At 40.2% G+C, this 15986-nt stretch overlaps 1 protein-coding gene and 1 long non-coding RNA gene across 3 annotated transcripts; one reads left to right on the forward strand and one right to left on the reverse strand.

Annotated features, from left to right (window-relative positions):
* Positions 1-240: 240 nt before the first annotated feature.
* Positions 241-2542, reverse strand: LOC105015123. Its single transcript, XR_828356.5, has 3 exons — positions 2457-2542; positions 2264-2336; positions 241-1928 (listed from the first exon to the last, which is right to left on the reverse strand). It is a non-coding gene; the product is annotated as an uncharacterized LOC105015123 (long non-coding RNA).
* Positions 2543-5111: 2569 nt separating this feature from the next.
* LOC114840863 (proteinase-activated receptor 2-like) lies at positions 5112-8119 on the forward strand. Of its 2 annotated transcripts, none has more exons than XM_029125175.2 (2): positions 5112-5250; positions 6758-8119. In XM_029125175.2, the coding sequence occupies exons 1-2, from the start codon at positions 5175-5177 to the stop codon at positions 7837-7839; spliced, it is 1158 nt and encodes a 385-aa protein (XP_028981008.1). In that variant the 5' UTR covers positions 5112-5174; the 3' UTR covers positions 7840-8119. The 2 variants fall into 2 exon arrangements, with proteins under 2 accessions (XP_028981008.1, XP_028981009.1); XM_029125176.2 differs by lacking the exon at positions 5112-5250 and adding an exon at positions 6533-6603 and having other exon boundaries at positions 6758-8109.
* The last annotated feature ends 7867 nt before the right edge of the window (positions 8120-15986 follow it).

Raw genomic sequence — 15986 nt, forward strand, 5'->3', positions numbered from 1 at the left:
ACCAAAACATAACAAAAATGTATGGAAAGCTGTCAACCTACATGTTTCTCACCTTAACATTCTTCTTCAGGTATGGATCAATTTCATGTTCTGATCTCAACAAGTTTGGGCAAATTACTGAGTAGGCACCAATCAGAGGCAGCATTTTTATGTTGTCATCATGTACTCTTATCAAAAAGTATTTTACAGTATTTTTTTGATACAAAATACAAAGCCATTTTCATCAAGCCTATCAAATTACAAAATACTATTTTGTATTTGAAATATGTTTTTTAAATACATGTATCATAAATACTGCCCATACCTGCATCTAAGCACATCAGAGGAAGTGTACTGCTCTTCTGTGTTAAGATGAGTTTGTTACGTTTGAAGATTTCTATTTCTGAAATTGTGAATTTGGCAGTGATTTTGTTTGCTTATTCCCACTCTCTTAACTATTATTCTATGTGACAGACTTCATGAATGTCTGACTTCCTCTATTATGAGGAGAGTTCAGGTCAGATTTTCTGATGCAGTTCAGAAAATCGTTTCAGCAGTAATGTAGTGGTTTACGGACTCTTGCACTGACTGGAAGTCATCACGTGATCTCTGGGAAAGTGAGGACCAGAGGCAGACATGAACAAAGCTGTTTGGAATGAGATCCTAGGAGACAAAAACACCTCTTACATAAACACACAGGCACACACAGAGACAGAGAGGCACGAACACAGAGAGACACAGAGACCCACAGTATAGCATGGCATGAGCTTCAATATAAGTGGAATTGTCATTACAAAAGGCAGGCACACAGGTGTTCATCTAGGGCGTATCTGTGCCCAGATGGGTAAAGTCGAGTAAAAAGTACCCAATTCAAGTCAATTGCGGCCTATGGTGTATCTAGCAAAAATTGGCTAAAGGTTGTGAATACTTATGTAATCAATTCCTTACTGTTCAGACTCAAGAAATCAGTCAGACTAAATACATTTGTCAGGCCCTACTCTATGGATTTTGCATTACTGGGAAAATAAGTATCAATCTGTTTGACACAGATAATGTAGCTTGAGAAATAACAAAAAGGTAGGAGTGTGGATCACTAAACCAGTTTGACCACTATTTACCTCAAGTAATACAATACCTCTCATCAAAGCGTTGATCGTGCTGTTGTTTCGTCACGGCGTAAATGTGCGACTCCAAATTGCTACTGATAAAATGCAATTTTGCATGCTGTCCTTATGTCTGTCTACATCACAGGCAACAAATCGATTTCACAGAGGCCAAAGTGTATGCTGGTTTTTGGGTTTCCCTTTCAATTGGTGCCCAATTGAAGCCTACACAACCAGGTGAGGGAAGAGCAAACACCAGCAGACACACGGCCCTCTGCGGAACTGGTTGGACAACTATGTCCATATCATAACCCATCTGCCACTATTGGGCTCTATTCACAATGTTGACAAGAGCAAAATGCTTTTGTCTGGTACAGTTTGAACCTTCACAGGTACTGCAAAGCATGTTCATAACAATGAATAAATCAGTGATCTTACACTGTGGGACAGTACATTGCTGTGTTATGCACTCTATAAAAAAAATGTAGAACTTGACGTTATACAAATAAAAATGTCAGATGTTGACATTGTTTAAACCAACACATCGATTTTTCTAAACATTTCCAGAGGCCTGTTTTCCATTGGAAAATAAACTGACCTTGTAGAACCTGCCCCCTTGAATGGTTTTGTTTAGCTGTGACATTGACTTGTTTAGCTGTGACATTGACTTGTTTAGCTGTGACATTGCTTGTAGGAGGCAGAACACAGGTATAGAGAGTACAGAGGATGGATAGTGTAGCGGCCCCTTGGATTTATTGATCAAGGCGAAGAGAGTTTCAAACGGGTGTCGATTTATTTCTACCTCTCAACGAGCACCATGCACCATAAGCATGAACACTGTGAAAACTACAGAATAAAACAGAAGAAATACAAAATGCTTCTATGAAGTTTCACAAATAATTTGCACATAAATCATGTTCACATATTAATCATGTTTACACCCAATACAAATCATTTTAACTAATAACCGAAATGAAATATGACATATGTTTATAAGCTATTATGACAAATATCACATGCTTCTTTTAAATGAAATACAATATATTATAATTGTTCACAGAAAGAATATATTGCTTTTATCTTGATGACATGTACAATTATCCCATAAACAAATGAAGTAATGACATTTTCTTTTCCTTAAACAAATCCCTTCTGATAATACACACATTTTTCCTTCATACCTCATTCCGTTCACCAAGGGCCGCCATCAGCAAGCATGCTCTCTAGTTCGACACACCTTCACAGTTCGGAGCTCTTAGGAATAACGGTTACGAACAATACAAAATAATGAAGTAAATCACAATGTAAACTCTTTCTTTACAGGATTCAAATGGATGAACATGATAAATAACTACTGTGTTTACACGTTTTTACCGTTTCTCCGACGATGCGTGAGCATCACATTGTGAAGAGAGTGTAGCAGGAAGTTTAGCATCATAAAAAACATAAGAAAACGGCGCCTTTCAAAATAAAAGCAGAACAGCCCACAAGGTGGCACTGTAGAACTACAATGTCTTGTTAACACAAATATAATGCCGTGTGGGAGAATATTAATGCAATTGAATCAGACATTTACAGATAGCAAGGACATTGGTTGAAATGATTTGTATTGGGTGTAAACATGATTAATATGTGAACATGATTTATGTGCGAATTATTCATAATTTCCGCAAGGTCTTACACAAAATGTGAAACTTGACACATTTTCCAATTGACTACAATATTTTGAAAATATAGGAAAATTTAGCTTATAGCGCAAAGATGGCCGTCAGCTTGGAAGAATGGCAGGTGATTTTAGATTAGATTCAACTTTATTGTCATTGAACAGTACAAGTACAGTACAACGAAATGCAGTTTGTGTCTAACCAGAAGTACAAACAGAAGAGGGCAGAACATTTTCAAGTATTAAGTATAAGCTTATAATGTTACAAGTGTGATGTATAGATGTGCAATGAAGGCAAATCATATTTTCTTTATTAATTTACATTGACATACGATATGGTGACATTCAATATAAAACCCAGATCTGAAACACAACTTTGGTTTGAAAAGAATGTGAATCTCAGAAGAAGAGACAGCAATTCCAATTAAACATCGGAAGTGGGACAATTGTACTTGCCAATTCAAGGTAAATTGATTGTTGTACATTATGGACTTCCAGGTGAAGGAGTGGATGTCTACTGGGTGGGACCTATATAATTCCCATGTAAGTTGAACTTGGTAATGTTGAATAAGATTTAAAGTCCCAAAACAAGGAATAACAAAAGACTATTGAATCCTGTGTACAAGGACATTCTTTACTATGCAAGCTAAGTGAGGTCACCGTGAGGTCAGTTCGATTATGATTATTTGTTTACCATTTTGTTTTGTGTCCAAGTATACACAGTTCCGGAAGAATGTAAGAGACCACTGCACCTTTTTCTTTCCTTTCCAAACAAGTTGAAAAGGAATGTTTTGAGTGAGGTACAGAAGGGTTAAAATTAAGAGACCACTGGAAATTGAGCACTTCTGTTCCTAACTCAAAACTTTCCTTTTCAACTATTTGGGAAAGGAAAGAAAAAGGTGCAGTGTGCTCTTACTTTTTCCAAAGCTATATATTCAGTCATCACATATGAATACAAAGGAGATTTGGTGTTTGTTATACCAATGCAATTCTTATTAATGTATATCACTCTGGAAATTTGCATCTGCTAAATGGCTAACATCTGAAAGCCAAAGTAGTCATTGTTGTATAGGAATACCATGTGTAATTGCCTGTATTTTAACTTAAACATAGACTCATCAAACATAGACCCAAGTGTCAATTCAAATGTATAATCAGGGCTTTTAGAAATGTAAGAGCTTTTTGAATATTCTAATCCTTAGACTAGGGTTGTAAGTAATGCTTATGATGCCCTCTACTGGTGTAAATGTCACTTAAAGTCAAGAGCATTTCCATCACTTCGTTATGATCCTGTGTAGCTACTTATTTAGTACAAATATTTAACTTGATAAGATGTGACATATTCCAGTCTGAAGTATAACATGAAATAAAAAAATATATATCTCAATGGCTAAAGAAGTGAGCCAATTTGTGCCATAAGATAAACAAAATACAAATAAGCAATGGTGTATGTTTCAATGGTGTATGTTTCATTTTAGTGTTTGGTCTTGTGAATTTTGTGGTTTCATTTCTTAGAAATTTATCAGATCTAAAAAGGAATCATTAGGCATTGCAAATACCTTAAAACATTTGCCCTCAGGGCATCAGGCCTGTTGCAACTCACTCCATTCTCTCATTACTCTTATAAAGCTTTGTTCTGTGTTGCAACTGAAAACATAAAGGTGGATTAGAAGGCTGGGGAGATCCGACAGAACATCATACTCTTTAAAATGTTATACACTTTAAGACTAATCTATTAACTAGCGTGCCTACAGCTACATATGCTGGCAGGCTGATGAACAGCTTCGTTAAAATACCAAACTATCGCTTTAAGAGGGAAGGAATGTAACCTTATGTCACTTGTATACTAAAGTGTGCCAACTGAAGGAGACACTGCCCTGTTTTCTATTCAATCACTTGTGAGTGTACATACCCCCCTTGCTCATCTTCACATTTGGCTTCCTTCACTAATAATCTAAAATTGGTACTTCAGTGGATATTTCCCCCAACAGACCAACACAGCCTACTCCCCATTTTATTGCTGGCAGCTCAGCACCCTGCACCCCACTGCTGGCCTGTCCCTAACGTTAAGCAGTCCCTGGATAGGAGACCAGATGCTTAACGAAATGTTTAAAAAAATGACAAAGAATATAAAAACTGTAAAGTACTATATTTAATAAGTGTGTACAATCCAAAATGTATGTAAGTTACTATGAATATGAGCTTTAACTAAATGTCAAATGTGTGCCTACTTTCACACACATTCCAATGTATACACTAATTCCTTCTTTGTCCAATCACATCAGACATTTTGACATTAGATTCATCCTATCATAGCAGACCCTCCTACCTACGACGTGTTTTATAGCCTTCCTACAATGTCGATTTCGCATAGATTAAACACTTCATCTCAAGCATCGCAGATATTATTATTATCGTCGTCAGTTAATATGACTTTTGACCAACATTGGATGAAACTAATCGCTTTATTGGCCTGCTTCGAACTCGGTCTTTCGAATAAGAGTGGTAAGAAAAAGCTTTTTCCATCATGCAATATCTCTTTCTATCATACAATTATTTTTTGTTTGACCAGGTGACCTGGTATCGAAGATGTTGTCATCTTCAATACCAGTTTTTCAATACAAAATTGGCAGTTTGATTCAGATACGCACTATATTCCAAAATGAAAACATTGTGATGAAGGCTACTACTTGGCAAGATTTACAGTATTGCCTGGACCTCAGGACATCAATAAGTGATGAAAGTCATCATAACACATAACACTGATCTTACCAAAGTGGTAAATTGATTAACTAGAGTCTTATTAGTAAATATGTCTTGTTACATGTGCAGACTGCAGAATCTATGTACACTGCTCGAAAATATTAAAGGAACAGTTAAATCGCACATCGGTTCTCGATTAACAAAAAAAAGATCAAAATCTTCACTGTACATTCTTTAATTTGTTGAGAACAAAATGGTAATGGAAATCAAAATCACCACCTGGTTGATGGATTCAAACTTCCACTGAAAATCTAAGTAAACGGTTGAAATCATAGGCTGTTGTTCCGTCTTGCGTGAATTTCATAACGGCAACTTATAATGTGACTCACTAGTGTGTATGGCCCCCACATTCCTGTATGCACTCCTGACAATGTCTGGGCTTGCTCCTGATGAGACGACAGATGATGTCCTGGGGGATCTCCACCCAGATCTGGATAAGAGCATCAGTGAGCTCCTAGACAGTCTGTGGAACTACTTGGCGGCATCAGATGCACCAATACAGAACGTCCCTGAGGTTCTCAATTGGATTCAGGTCTGGGGAACATGATGACTCATCGTCATCCAGAAATTGCCTACACACTCTGGCCACATGAGCCTGGGCATTGTCCAGCAACAGGAGGAACCCAGGGTCCCACTGCACCAGCATAAGGTCTGACAATTGAGCTGCACGGTGCTGGGCTGCGAGCACAGGTCCCACTAGAAGACATAAGGCCCTGATGCCACCCTCATGGAGTCTGTTTCTGATAGATGGTTCAGAAACATGCACACCAGTAGCCCAATGGATGTCATTTTTAGGGCTCTGGCAGTGCTCCTCCTCTTCCTCCTCTCACAAAGGAGCAGATACCGGTCCTGCTGATGGGTTGATGCCCCTCTACGGTCCTGTCCAGCACTCCCTGTGTAAAGGCCTGTCTCCTGGTATCTCCTCCATGCTCTTGAGACTATACTGGGAGGAGACCCAGCAAACCTTCTTGCAACGACAGGTATGGATGTGCCATCCTGGAGGAGCTGGACTACCTGTGCAACCTGAATGGGCTGCAGGAACCGCCTCATTCTACCAGTGATGTTCCCTTAATATTTCTGAGCAGTGTACATACAGTAAGTGCAGAATATAAGTAATAGTTGAGACATGCACCTAGCTGTCAAATAAATACATCTCACATCTATTGTGTTGAAATGAACATTGAATTTCAACCTCATCATTACATTTGTCATATATCCCCCTTTTCTACACGTCTTCTTTCTTTCTTAGGCCATGGTGATGATGTCTACTCGTTCCGTGGCTTAACAGGGAACGAGACGGCGGAGGGGGTGGAAGTCTCCAAGACAGCTCAGATGATCCTGCGCAGTCGTCTGACCACGGTGTTCCTTCCCATCGTCTACATAGTGGTGTTTGCTGTGGGACTGCCCACCAACGCAATGGCCATCTGGGTCTTCTTGTTCAGGACCAAGAAGAAGCATCCTGCCGCCATTTACATGGCCAACCTGGCTCTGTCCGACCTGCTGTTTGTCATCTGGACCCCCCTGAAGATCGCCTACCACTTCAACGGTAACAACTGGATATATGGAGAGGGGCTGTGTAAAGTCCTGGTAGGCTTCTTCTATGGGAACATGTACTGTTCCATTTTCTTCATCACTTGTATCAGTGTTCAGCGGTACTGGGCCATTGTCCACCCCCTCTCTCAGAATAGGAGAAACAACCAGTTAGCCGTTGGTGTCTGCGGTGCCATCTGGGTCGGGGTCTGGCTGCTGACCACCCCTCTGTACCTCTATGACCAGACGGTCAGGGTGACCAACCCCGACCTCTACATCATCACCTGCCACGACGTTACCCGACCCAGCCAGAATAACATGGCATCCGGCTACTTCCTGACCATGGGAATTGTGGGCTTTGTATTTCCAGCCATTGTGTGTGTGGTGGCCTATGTTCTGATGCTCAAGGCCCTGAGGGAGACCATGACTGACCCCAGCATCACCAACAATCGGCACAGGGCAGTGGTGCTCATCATTACTGTACTGGTCATGTTCCTGGTCTGTTTCACCCCCAGTAACATTATGTTGTTCGTACACTACTCTCTCCTGTTGGTAGAGTTAGACAACAATGGCTACGGCTTCTACATCACAACTCTGTGTCTGGCCTCCCTCAACAGCTGTCTGGATCCATTTGTATACTACTTCATCTCAGAGGAGTTCAGGGATCATGTGAAGAACACACTGAGATGTCGCAGCGATAGGACTGTGAAACGAATGAAGGTCTCCTTCAGCGCTCTGAAGTTCTCAAAGAAGAGCAGCACTTATACCTCAGAGTCTGGCAACACACAGAGCAGCTCCTGATAGGGAGTTGTTGGCTGGAAAGGAAGTACTGATGTTTTCGAAAAACTGGACAGGTGCCAGAAATACTGCATATTGCTTTCTACGGACATTTTGTTTTTATTGGTATTGGAGAGGAAGCCATTTTAAATGATGTGCTCATTGCATCATAATTATTAACATTTAATTAAGGTTAAATGTTCTTTACCAATATAAATAATACCTAAACCATGAATGTATGATCTTTATATTCTTGTATGTGCACATCTGGCTGACAAGAAATGTATTTACTGTACATATGTTTTTGTAGTTTAAACCTTTTAAACTGCAATTGAGATGGAAATCTTGCTTTCTCAATAAAGATGTATTTCTTTCAAATGATATTGCATGCTTTGGTCAGCTAATTGGCATTTATTATTTGTTCCCCTTTGTTGTCATGAGTTTCCTGATAACAAAGACAAAATAGGAAGCTAATGTTTATATTTAATGTTCAGTAAAAGATTTTATTTTCTGTACTGTAGACTATACCCTGAGAGATGCTGATACACCAACTAAAATTGCAAATTCCTGAATTTAATTCAATTAAATAGATCCCTCAGAGCAATTTCAATGTTTATTGTTTACATATTAAAATCATACAACTAAAAATATTTTGGAGGTACTGATTTTCATCCCCACCGCTTCACACTCGGCTGCAAACCGTCCAAGTGCATGCTGAAGGTCCTGGCTTGAAGGGGCCAACACGACAACATCATCCGCAAAGAGCAGAGACGAAATCGTGTGGTCCCCAAACCTGACACCCTCCGGCCCCTGGCTGCGCCTAGAAATTCTGTCCATAAAAATTACGAACAGAACCGGTGACAAAGGGCAGCCCTGCCGGAGTCCAACATGCACAGGGAACAAGTCTGACTTACTGCCGGCAATGCGGACCAAGCTCCTGCTTCGGTCGTACAGGGACCTGACAGCCCTTAGCAAAGGACCCAGGACCCCATATTCCCGAAGCACTCTCCACAGGATGCCGCATGGGACACAGTCGAATGCCTTCTCCAAATCCACAAAACACATGTGGACTGGTTGGGCAAACTCCCATGAACCCTCCATCACCCTGTAGAGGGTATAGAGCTGGTCCAGTGTTCCACGGCCATGGTCCTCAGTCGGAAAAGGGTGGCTTGCCCACTTCAGGTTGGTGGAGAGTGCCTGCCTCAAGTGGAGGAGTTTAAGTATCTAGGGGTCCTGTTCACGAGTGAGGGAAGGATGGAACGGGAGATTGACAGACGGATCGGTGCAGCTTCTGCAGTAATGTGGTCGATGTATCGGTCTGTCGTGGTGAAGAAAGAGCTGAGCCGCAAGGCGAAGCTCTCGATTTACCGGTCAATCTACGTTCCTACTCTCACCTATGGTCATGAGCTTTGGGTCATGACCGAAAGGACAAGATCCCGGATACAGGCGGCCGAAATGAGCTTTCTCCGCAGGGTGGCTGGGCGATCCCTTAGAGATAGGGTGAGAAGCTCGGTCACCCGGGAGGAGCTCAGAGTAGAGCCGCTGCTCCTCCACATCGAGAGGGGTCAGCTGAGGTGGCTTGGGCATCTGTTTCGGATGCCTCCGGAACGCCTTCCTGGGAAGGTGTTCCGGTCCCGTCCCACCGGGAAGAGACCCCGGGGAAGACCTAGGACACGCTGGAGGGACTATGTCTCCCGGCTGGCCTGGGAACGCCTCGGTGTCCCCCCGGAAGAGCTGGAGGAAGTGTCTGGGGAGAGGGAAGTCTGGGCATCCCTGCTTAGACTGCTGCCCTCGCGACCCGGCCCCGGGTAAGCGGATGATGATGATGATGATGATGATGATAAAAATATTTTTTGGGGGAAATGATAGTGTTGATAAAAGTATATAGCTCCCACTTATGTTTGAGCCCAACATATGGTTTATTGTTTGGGTTGTTTATTTTCTACATTCATGTTTAATATTAAATTGGGTGCCAATACTTCTGGAGTTCAATGGTGTCCTGCATTACAACTGCAGCAATAAAATATATACAAAATAACTGATTTAAAACGGGTACACATACACATTAAGAATTAAGAATAGCAAACACAATTTACAGGAAAATGTTTACCCAACTGTTTAAAATCTGGAATGGTGGTCTTCAACTTCAGGCCATCCTGAAAGTATTTCCAGGACAGAGGGGCGTGTTAGTTAAAACAGTAACCAATGCCTCCCTTCTGGAGGACAACGAATCCCAAACAACATTAGTGTACAAATTACAGTGGTGTCTGTGTACACTCACACCAGTAATAATGTGCAGCGCAGCATGTTAGACCGGATCCAGACTATTTAAATCAGATGATGAAGCTGGCATGTATAGTGTGTTTTCATAGTCCAGAACTGACAAAAGTGGCCTGCCCTTAAAAACGATGTTTCATTGTCGAGGTGGCAGACATGCTTAGTTTATGTGAGGAAAAATGATATACATATACATGTAAATGAGTGTGTAGGGTTGCTTGGGGTTAAACGCCTCCCTGGGTTAAATGCCCCCACTGTAATTTTCCACCATACCACAAAATGAAGGCAAATTTCATGTCCACACATTCCTTGGTTGCCACTATTCTTGTTCATCTAGAAAACGTTGTTGAATCGTCTCAACTGAGCAAGACGATTTTGACATGAGTTGATCTTATTTTTAATCATTTAGAAAACTTAGTCAAGTGATGTGATGAAGTTGGACCTTTAAACAGATTTTTGATATTTCAATAGCAAGGCCTTAGGCTAAGTAATCTACTTGTTCTGAGAAAAATAAATTACCCCTGAGAATATTATGTTGAAATATAACAAAATTATAAAACATTTGCTGAAGTATAACAAAAGTTCAAGATATAACCTGATATAAGTAGTTTGAATGTCGAATGTCCCCAGGCTGGGAATGGATGCAACAAGACTTAATGAAATTGGGAGGGGAGAAAAATGGCAAACAAAAGTTATAGTAATAAAAGTGAGAATGTATAGGTATTATATGAATGCATTTATGAGAGAAAGAGAAACTGTTTGTTTGTTTTTTGAACCTATATTCTTGCTTTGTTTTTACTCCTCACTTTTAAAGGAAAAAAATACTTCCCCTCCCACACACACGCCCATATACACTCTGCATACACAAATGCAACATCTGAGCAGAGATGGGCAAAGATACATCAAAATGTATTTTAAAATAAAATACCAAATACCTTAATACGGAAAATACTTTTACAAGGGAGCATGAAATAACTTCTCAAAACCCTCCATCTATCAGCCTGTTTGATCCATCCCTGTGATCACCCAGATGAAGGTTCGTTTTTAAGTAACCAACAGTTTAATGTTTAACTAACAGTTTGGTAATGACTCATACTTGCATCCTAATTTAGTTACTTGATGTTTGGTAATAAAGGGCCTACTTTGCATCAGCAACACTGACTCAATGAAAAATAAATCATTCATAAGAAGACAACAGATGACACCTTTATTCATAGCAACTCATTTCTAAGTAATGAATCATTTCATGGTGAATCATAAATACACTGCTCAAATAAATTAAGGAAACACTTAAATCACACATCAAGTCTTGATGAAGGAAATGTATTAAAGATCTAAATCTTTACTGTACATTGTGTAATTCATTGAGAACAAAGTGAACTGAACTTGACTTGAACGTAAAAACGGTCAATGGAAACCAAATACACCAACCCATTGAGGGCTGTATTCAAACTCACACATAAAATCAAAGTAAACAATAGAAATCACAGGCTGTTCCAACTTGCGTGAATTTCATCAGCAACTCAATGTGACTCAATAGTGTGTTGGCCTCTACATGCCTGTATGCACTCTCAAAAAACGTCTGGGCATGCTCCTGATGAGATGGCAGATGGTGTCCCCACCCAGGACACCATTGTGCGACATGGAGGATGGAGGATATGCACATGAAGGATATACCTTCCCAGACCATCACTGACCCACCGGCAAAACGGTCATGCTGGATGATGTTGAAACACTATTATAAGATTAAAAGATTTAGCCTAGGTTACTATAACACCAAAACATAACAAAAATGTATGGAAAGCTGTCAACCTACATGTTTCTCACCTTAACCTTCTTTTTCGGGTATGGATCGATTTTATGTTCTGATCTCAACAAGGTTGGGCAAATTACTGAGAAGGCACCAATCAGAGGCAGCATTTTTATGTTGTCATCATGTACTCTTATCAAAAAGTATTTTACAGTATTTTTAAACCACAAAATACTAAAGTATTTTGATACAAAATACAAAATACTATTTTGTATTTGAAATATGTTTTTTAAATACATGTATCATAAATACTGCCCATGCCTGCATCTAAGCACATCAAAGGAAGTGTACTGCTCTTCTGTGTTAAGATGAGTTTGTGACGTTTGAAGATTTCTATTTCTGAAATTGTGAATTTGGCAGTGATTTTGTTTGCTTATTCCCACTCTCTTAACTTTTATTCTATGTGACAGTCTTCATGAATGTCTGACTTCCTCTATTATGAGGAGAGTTCAGGTCAGATATTCTGATGCAATTCAGAGAATCGTTTCAGCAGTAATGTAGTGGTTTATGGACTCTTGCACTGACTGGAAGTCATCACGTGATCTCTGGGAAAGTGAGGACCAGAGGCAGACATGAACAAAGCTGTTTGGAATGAGATCCTAGGAGACAAAGACACCTCCTACATAAACACACAGGCACACACAGAGACAGAGAGGCACGAACACAGAGAGACACAGAGACCCACAGTATAGCATGGCATGAGCTTCAATATAAGTGGAATTGTCATTACAAAAGGCCGGCACACAGGTGTTCATCTAGGGTGTATCTGTGCCCAGATGGGTAAAGCCGAGTAAAAAGTACCCAATTCAAGTCAATTGCGGCCTATGGTGTATCTACCAAAAATTGGCTAAAGTTTGTGAATACTTATGTAATCAATTCCTTACTGTTCAGACTCAAGAAATCAGTCAGACTAAATACATTTGTCAGGCCCTGCTCTATGGATTTTGGTATGAATCTGTTAGACACAGATACTGTAGCTTGAGAAATAACAAAAAAGGGTGGAGTGTGGATCACTAAACCAGTTTGACCACCATTTACCTCAAGTAATACAATACCTCTCATCAAAGCGTTGATCATGCTGTTGTTTCGTCACGGCGTATATATGCCACTCCAAATCGCTACTGATAAAATGCAATTTTGCGTGCTGTCCTTATGTCTGTCTACATGACAGGCATCAAATCGATTTCACAGAGGCCAAAGTGTATGCTGGTTTTTGGGTTTCCCTTTCAATTGGTGCCCAATTGAAGCCTAAACAACCAGGTGAAGGAAGAGCAAACACCAGCAGACACACGGCCCTCTGCGGAACTGGTTGGACAACTATGTCCATATCATAACCCAACTGCCACTATTGGGCTCTATTCACAATGTTGACAAGAGCAAAATGCTTTTGTCTGGTACAGTTTGAACCTTCTCAGGTACTGCAAAGCATGTTTATAACAATGAATAAATCAGTGATCTTACACTGTGGGACAGTACATTGCGGGATTATGCACTCTATAAAAAAAATGTAGAACTTGACTTTATACAAATAAAAATGTCAGATGTTGACATTGTTCAAGCCAACCCATCGATTTTTCTAAACATTTACAGAGGCTTGTTTTCCGTTGGAAAGTAAACTGACCTTGTAGAACATGCCACATTGAATGTTCTTGTTTAGCTGTGACATTGATTTGTTTAACTGTGACATTGCTTGTAGGAGGCAGAACACAGGTATAGAGAGTACAGAGGACTTAAACAAAAATATCTATGTAGCAAATCTAAAACAAGAAAATAACAAGGTCACAAAAGGAACGGAATGCAAACAATGACCAACAAGACACACTTGGGAAGGAGTATTAAGTAGGGACAGTGATGAGGAATGGAGGTGAGGGCAATAACATCAAACAGGTGTCCATGCTCCAAATGAGGTAGAGAGGATCTCACTGGCCCTGCAGGCTTGCCATGCCAAGACATGACATTAGCTTCAAGAATCCTGCATTAATTAATAGGATCAATGTCTCTAAATGATTTAACTACTGAAGAAAAAAGAAATCTAACAAAACAAGGATTTTCTTCATTTTGGGTCTCATTGAATTTCATACCCTAGGTTAGAGATTCTGTCTGTAGCCCACCTTCCCACCTCACATTTTTAAAAGTATGAAATAAATACATTTTACAGACCTGCTCAGAAATCAGCTGGCAGTCTCTTGATTCATCTCGAAAATCCTGTTCCTCTTCGCGGACAGTATGGGTGGAGGGGGGTGCGTTAACAAAAAACGCAAGCAGCTTCAATTCATTCCCTAATCTTTCTCATTGTTTCCCTCAACTTTTATTAATTTCATACACTTTTTCATGAATTTTCTTAGATCTCACATGTTGAGTACATATTTGAGGATTAATGGCATAACAACTAATCCATGCAATTTAAACTACATAATATTTGGTTGTACTTTTTTAATGTGTAGGGCTGACGGTTATATAAAGTGCTTATTTTTTTCTAGATTTTGTAAATTGGGAAACTCTGAATCACTGAAATCACAAACAATTTATCATGGCAAGCAATCTTCAGAAGATCAAATTTGAGATTGCAGAAATTCCTAGCTGTTTTCAAATGAAGCATATGTGTCGAACTGGGAGTTGACACGCATTTACGATAAACTGCAGACTGCTTTGCTTGATTTGGGTCAAATACAAGGCACAAATATGTAACTCTCTTCTTTAAACCGGGAAGTGGGCCTAGCGCATTCCTAGAAACCCCATGTAATCTTTAACATGACCGACCCTGCCCCTCACCCATTTTTGCCACCCGCTTCAACATTGTTGCAACCAACACACACATTAACAAAGCCCCTGCTCTCAAACGTAATGTTAGCTGAAAGCAGCAACACCACCGCTTCCCAATCCCCATCTTCCCAATATTATACATCTTCCCATATCGCTCTTCGCTTTTAGTCTCTCAGAGTACCAGACAGAGCTTTTCCCAGGTGCAGACTGTTCTTAATGTAAAGCTGCCACGTCTGGCAGTAGGCCAACTGCACTGGGAAAATGTGCAGTAACTCCACTAGGAATGCGTTCCTCACTGGACAAATTCCACAGAATGCGTCCCGGTGGGACAAGGCGTCAACTGTGAAATAGTTCGCTAACCAACAAACCTGAGACCAAACGTACACAAATAGGTTATATAACATATTCTTCCCGAAAACACTGTGGGCTAACAGACATTTTCCTCTTTAAGGGATTTAATTAGGAATTTCTACGATAATGTTTTTTAAAACCGTTATTTTCCTGACAGCCGTGAATGAAGTTTTCTCCGTTTATAACGGTAAGTGAACACAACTTTAATTTAAACAGTGATAAAATGTTAATTTTCCGTCACTTTTACTCGTTTTCATGTTTGAAGTGCGGACATCATACCTAACTTAGACCACAACATGTTAAATTGATTATGTTGAATCCTAGGGAATAACAAGTTGTTTTTTCTTCACTGACTGTTTATTTTATCACTGAATAGTCAACATGTTAAGCATCACAAGCGTTTGTAGACGTTTTATTCCAAAGTAATTAAAAATATTAGCTCATTGCCAAAAATAATATGATTTCATTATATGCTCTTATACACTTTATTCATTTTACTGTCTAATTTCGTTCTCCCCTATTGTTAACGTCAGGAGATCAAACAGTCACTACTTCAGCCGTCCAGATTACTGAACTCCATTATTGTATTATACTGTAATGTAGATGGCCGTGCTCCACAGTCCACATGGCCAGATATGTGCCTGACTCCTGTTTCTATGATTTTCTGTATATGCAGGCAGCTCCATCATCAGGACCTTTTCCAGGAATAGGTTAGTCATTGAAGGGCCCCTGGTCACAGATGAGCCCATAGATCTAGACTCACTGTACTCAGATGAAGAAATCAACAGGCCCGGCGTCAGAATAAGCAGTAGTTAGTGTAGGGTATATTGTGTCAGAATGGTGATTTATGGCCCTGGGGGGGCGGGACATATTGATGTGACAGGTGGACGGGACATCCGGTTTGTAGGGTGGGACTTCCGGTATGACGTATGTTAGGGTGGGACTTCCGTTATGACGGGGTGGGACTTCC

Source organism: Esox lucius, chromosome 14 (assembly GCF_011004845.1).
Source record: "Esox lucius isolate fEsoLuc1 chromosome 14, fEsoLuc1.pri, whole genome shotgun sequence".
NCBI classification, from domain to species: domain Eukaryota; kingdom Metazoa; phylum Chordata; class Actinopteri; order Esociformes; family Esocidae; genus Esox; species Esox lucius.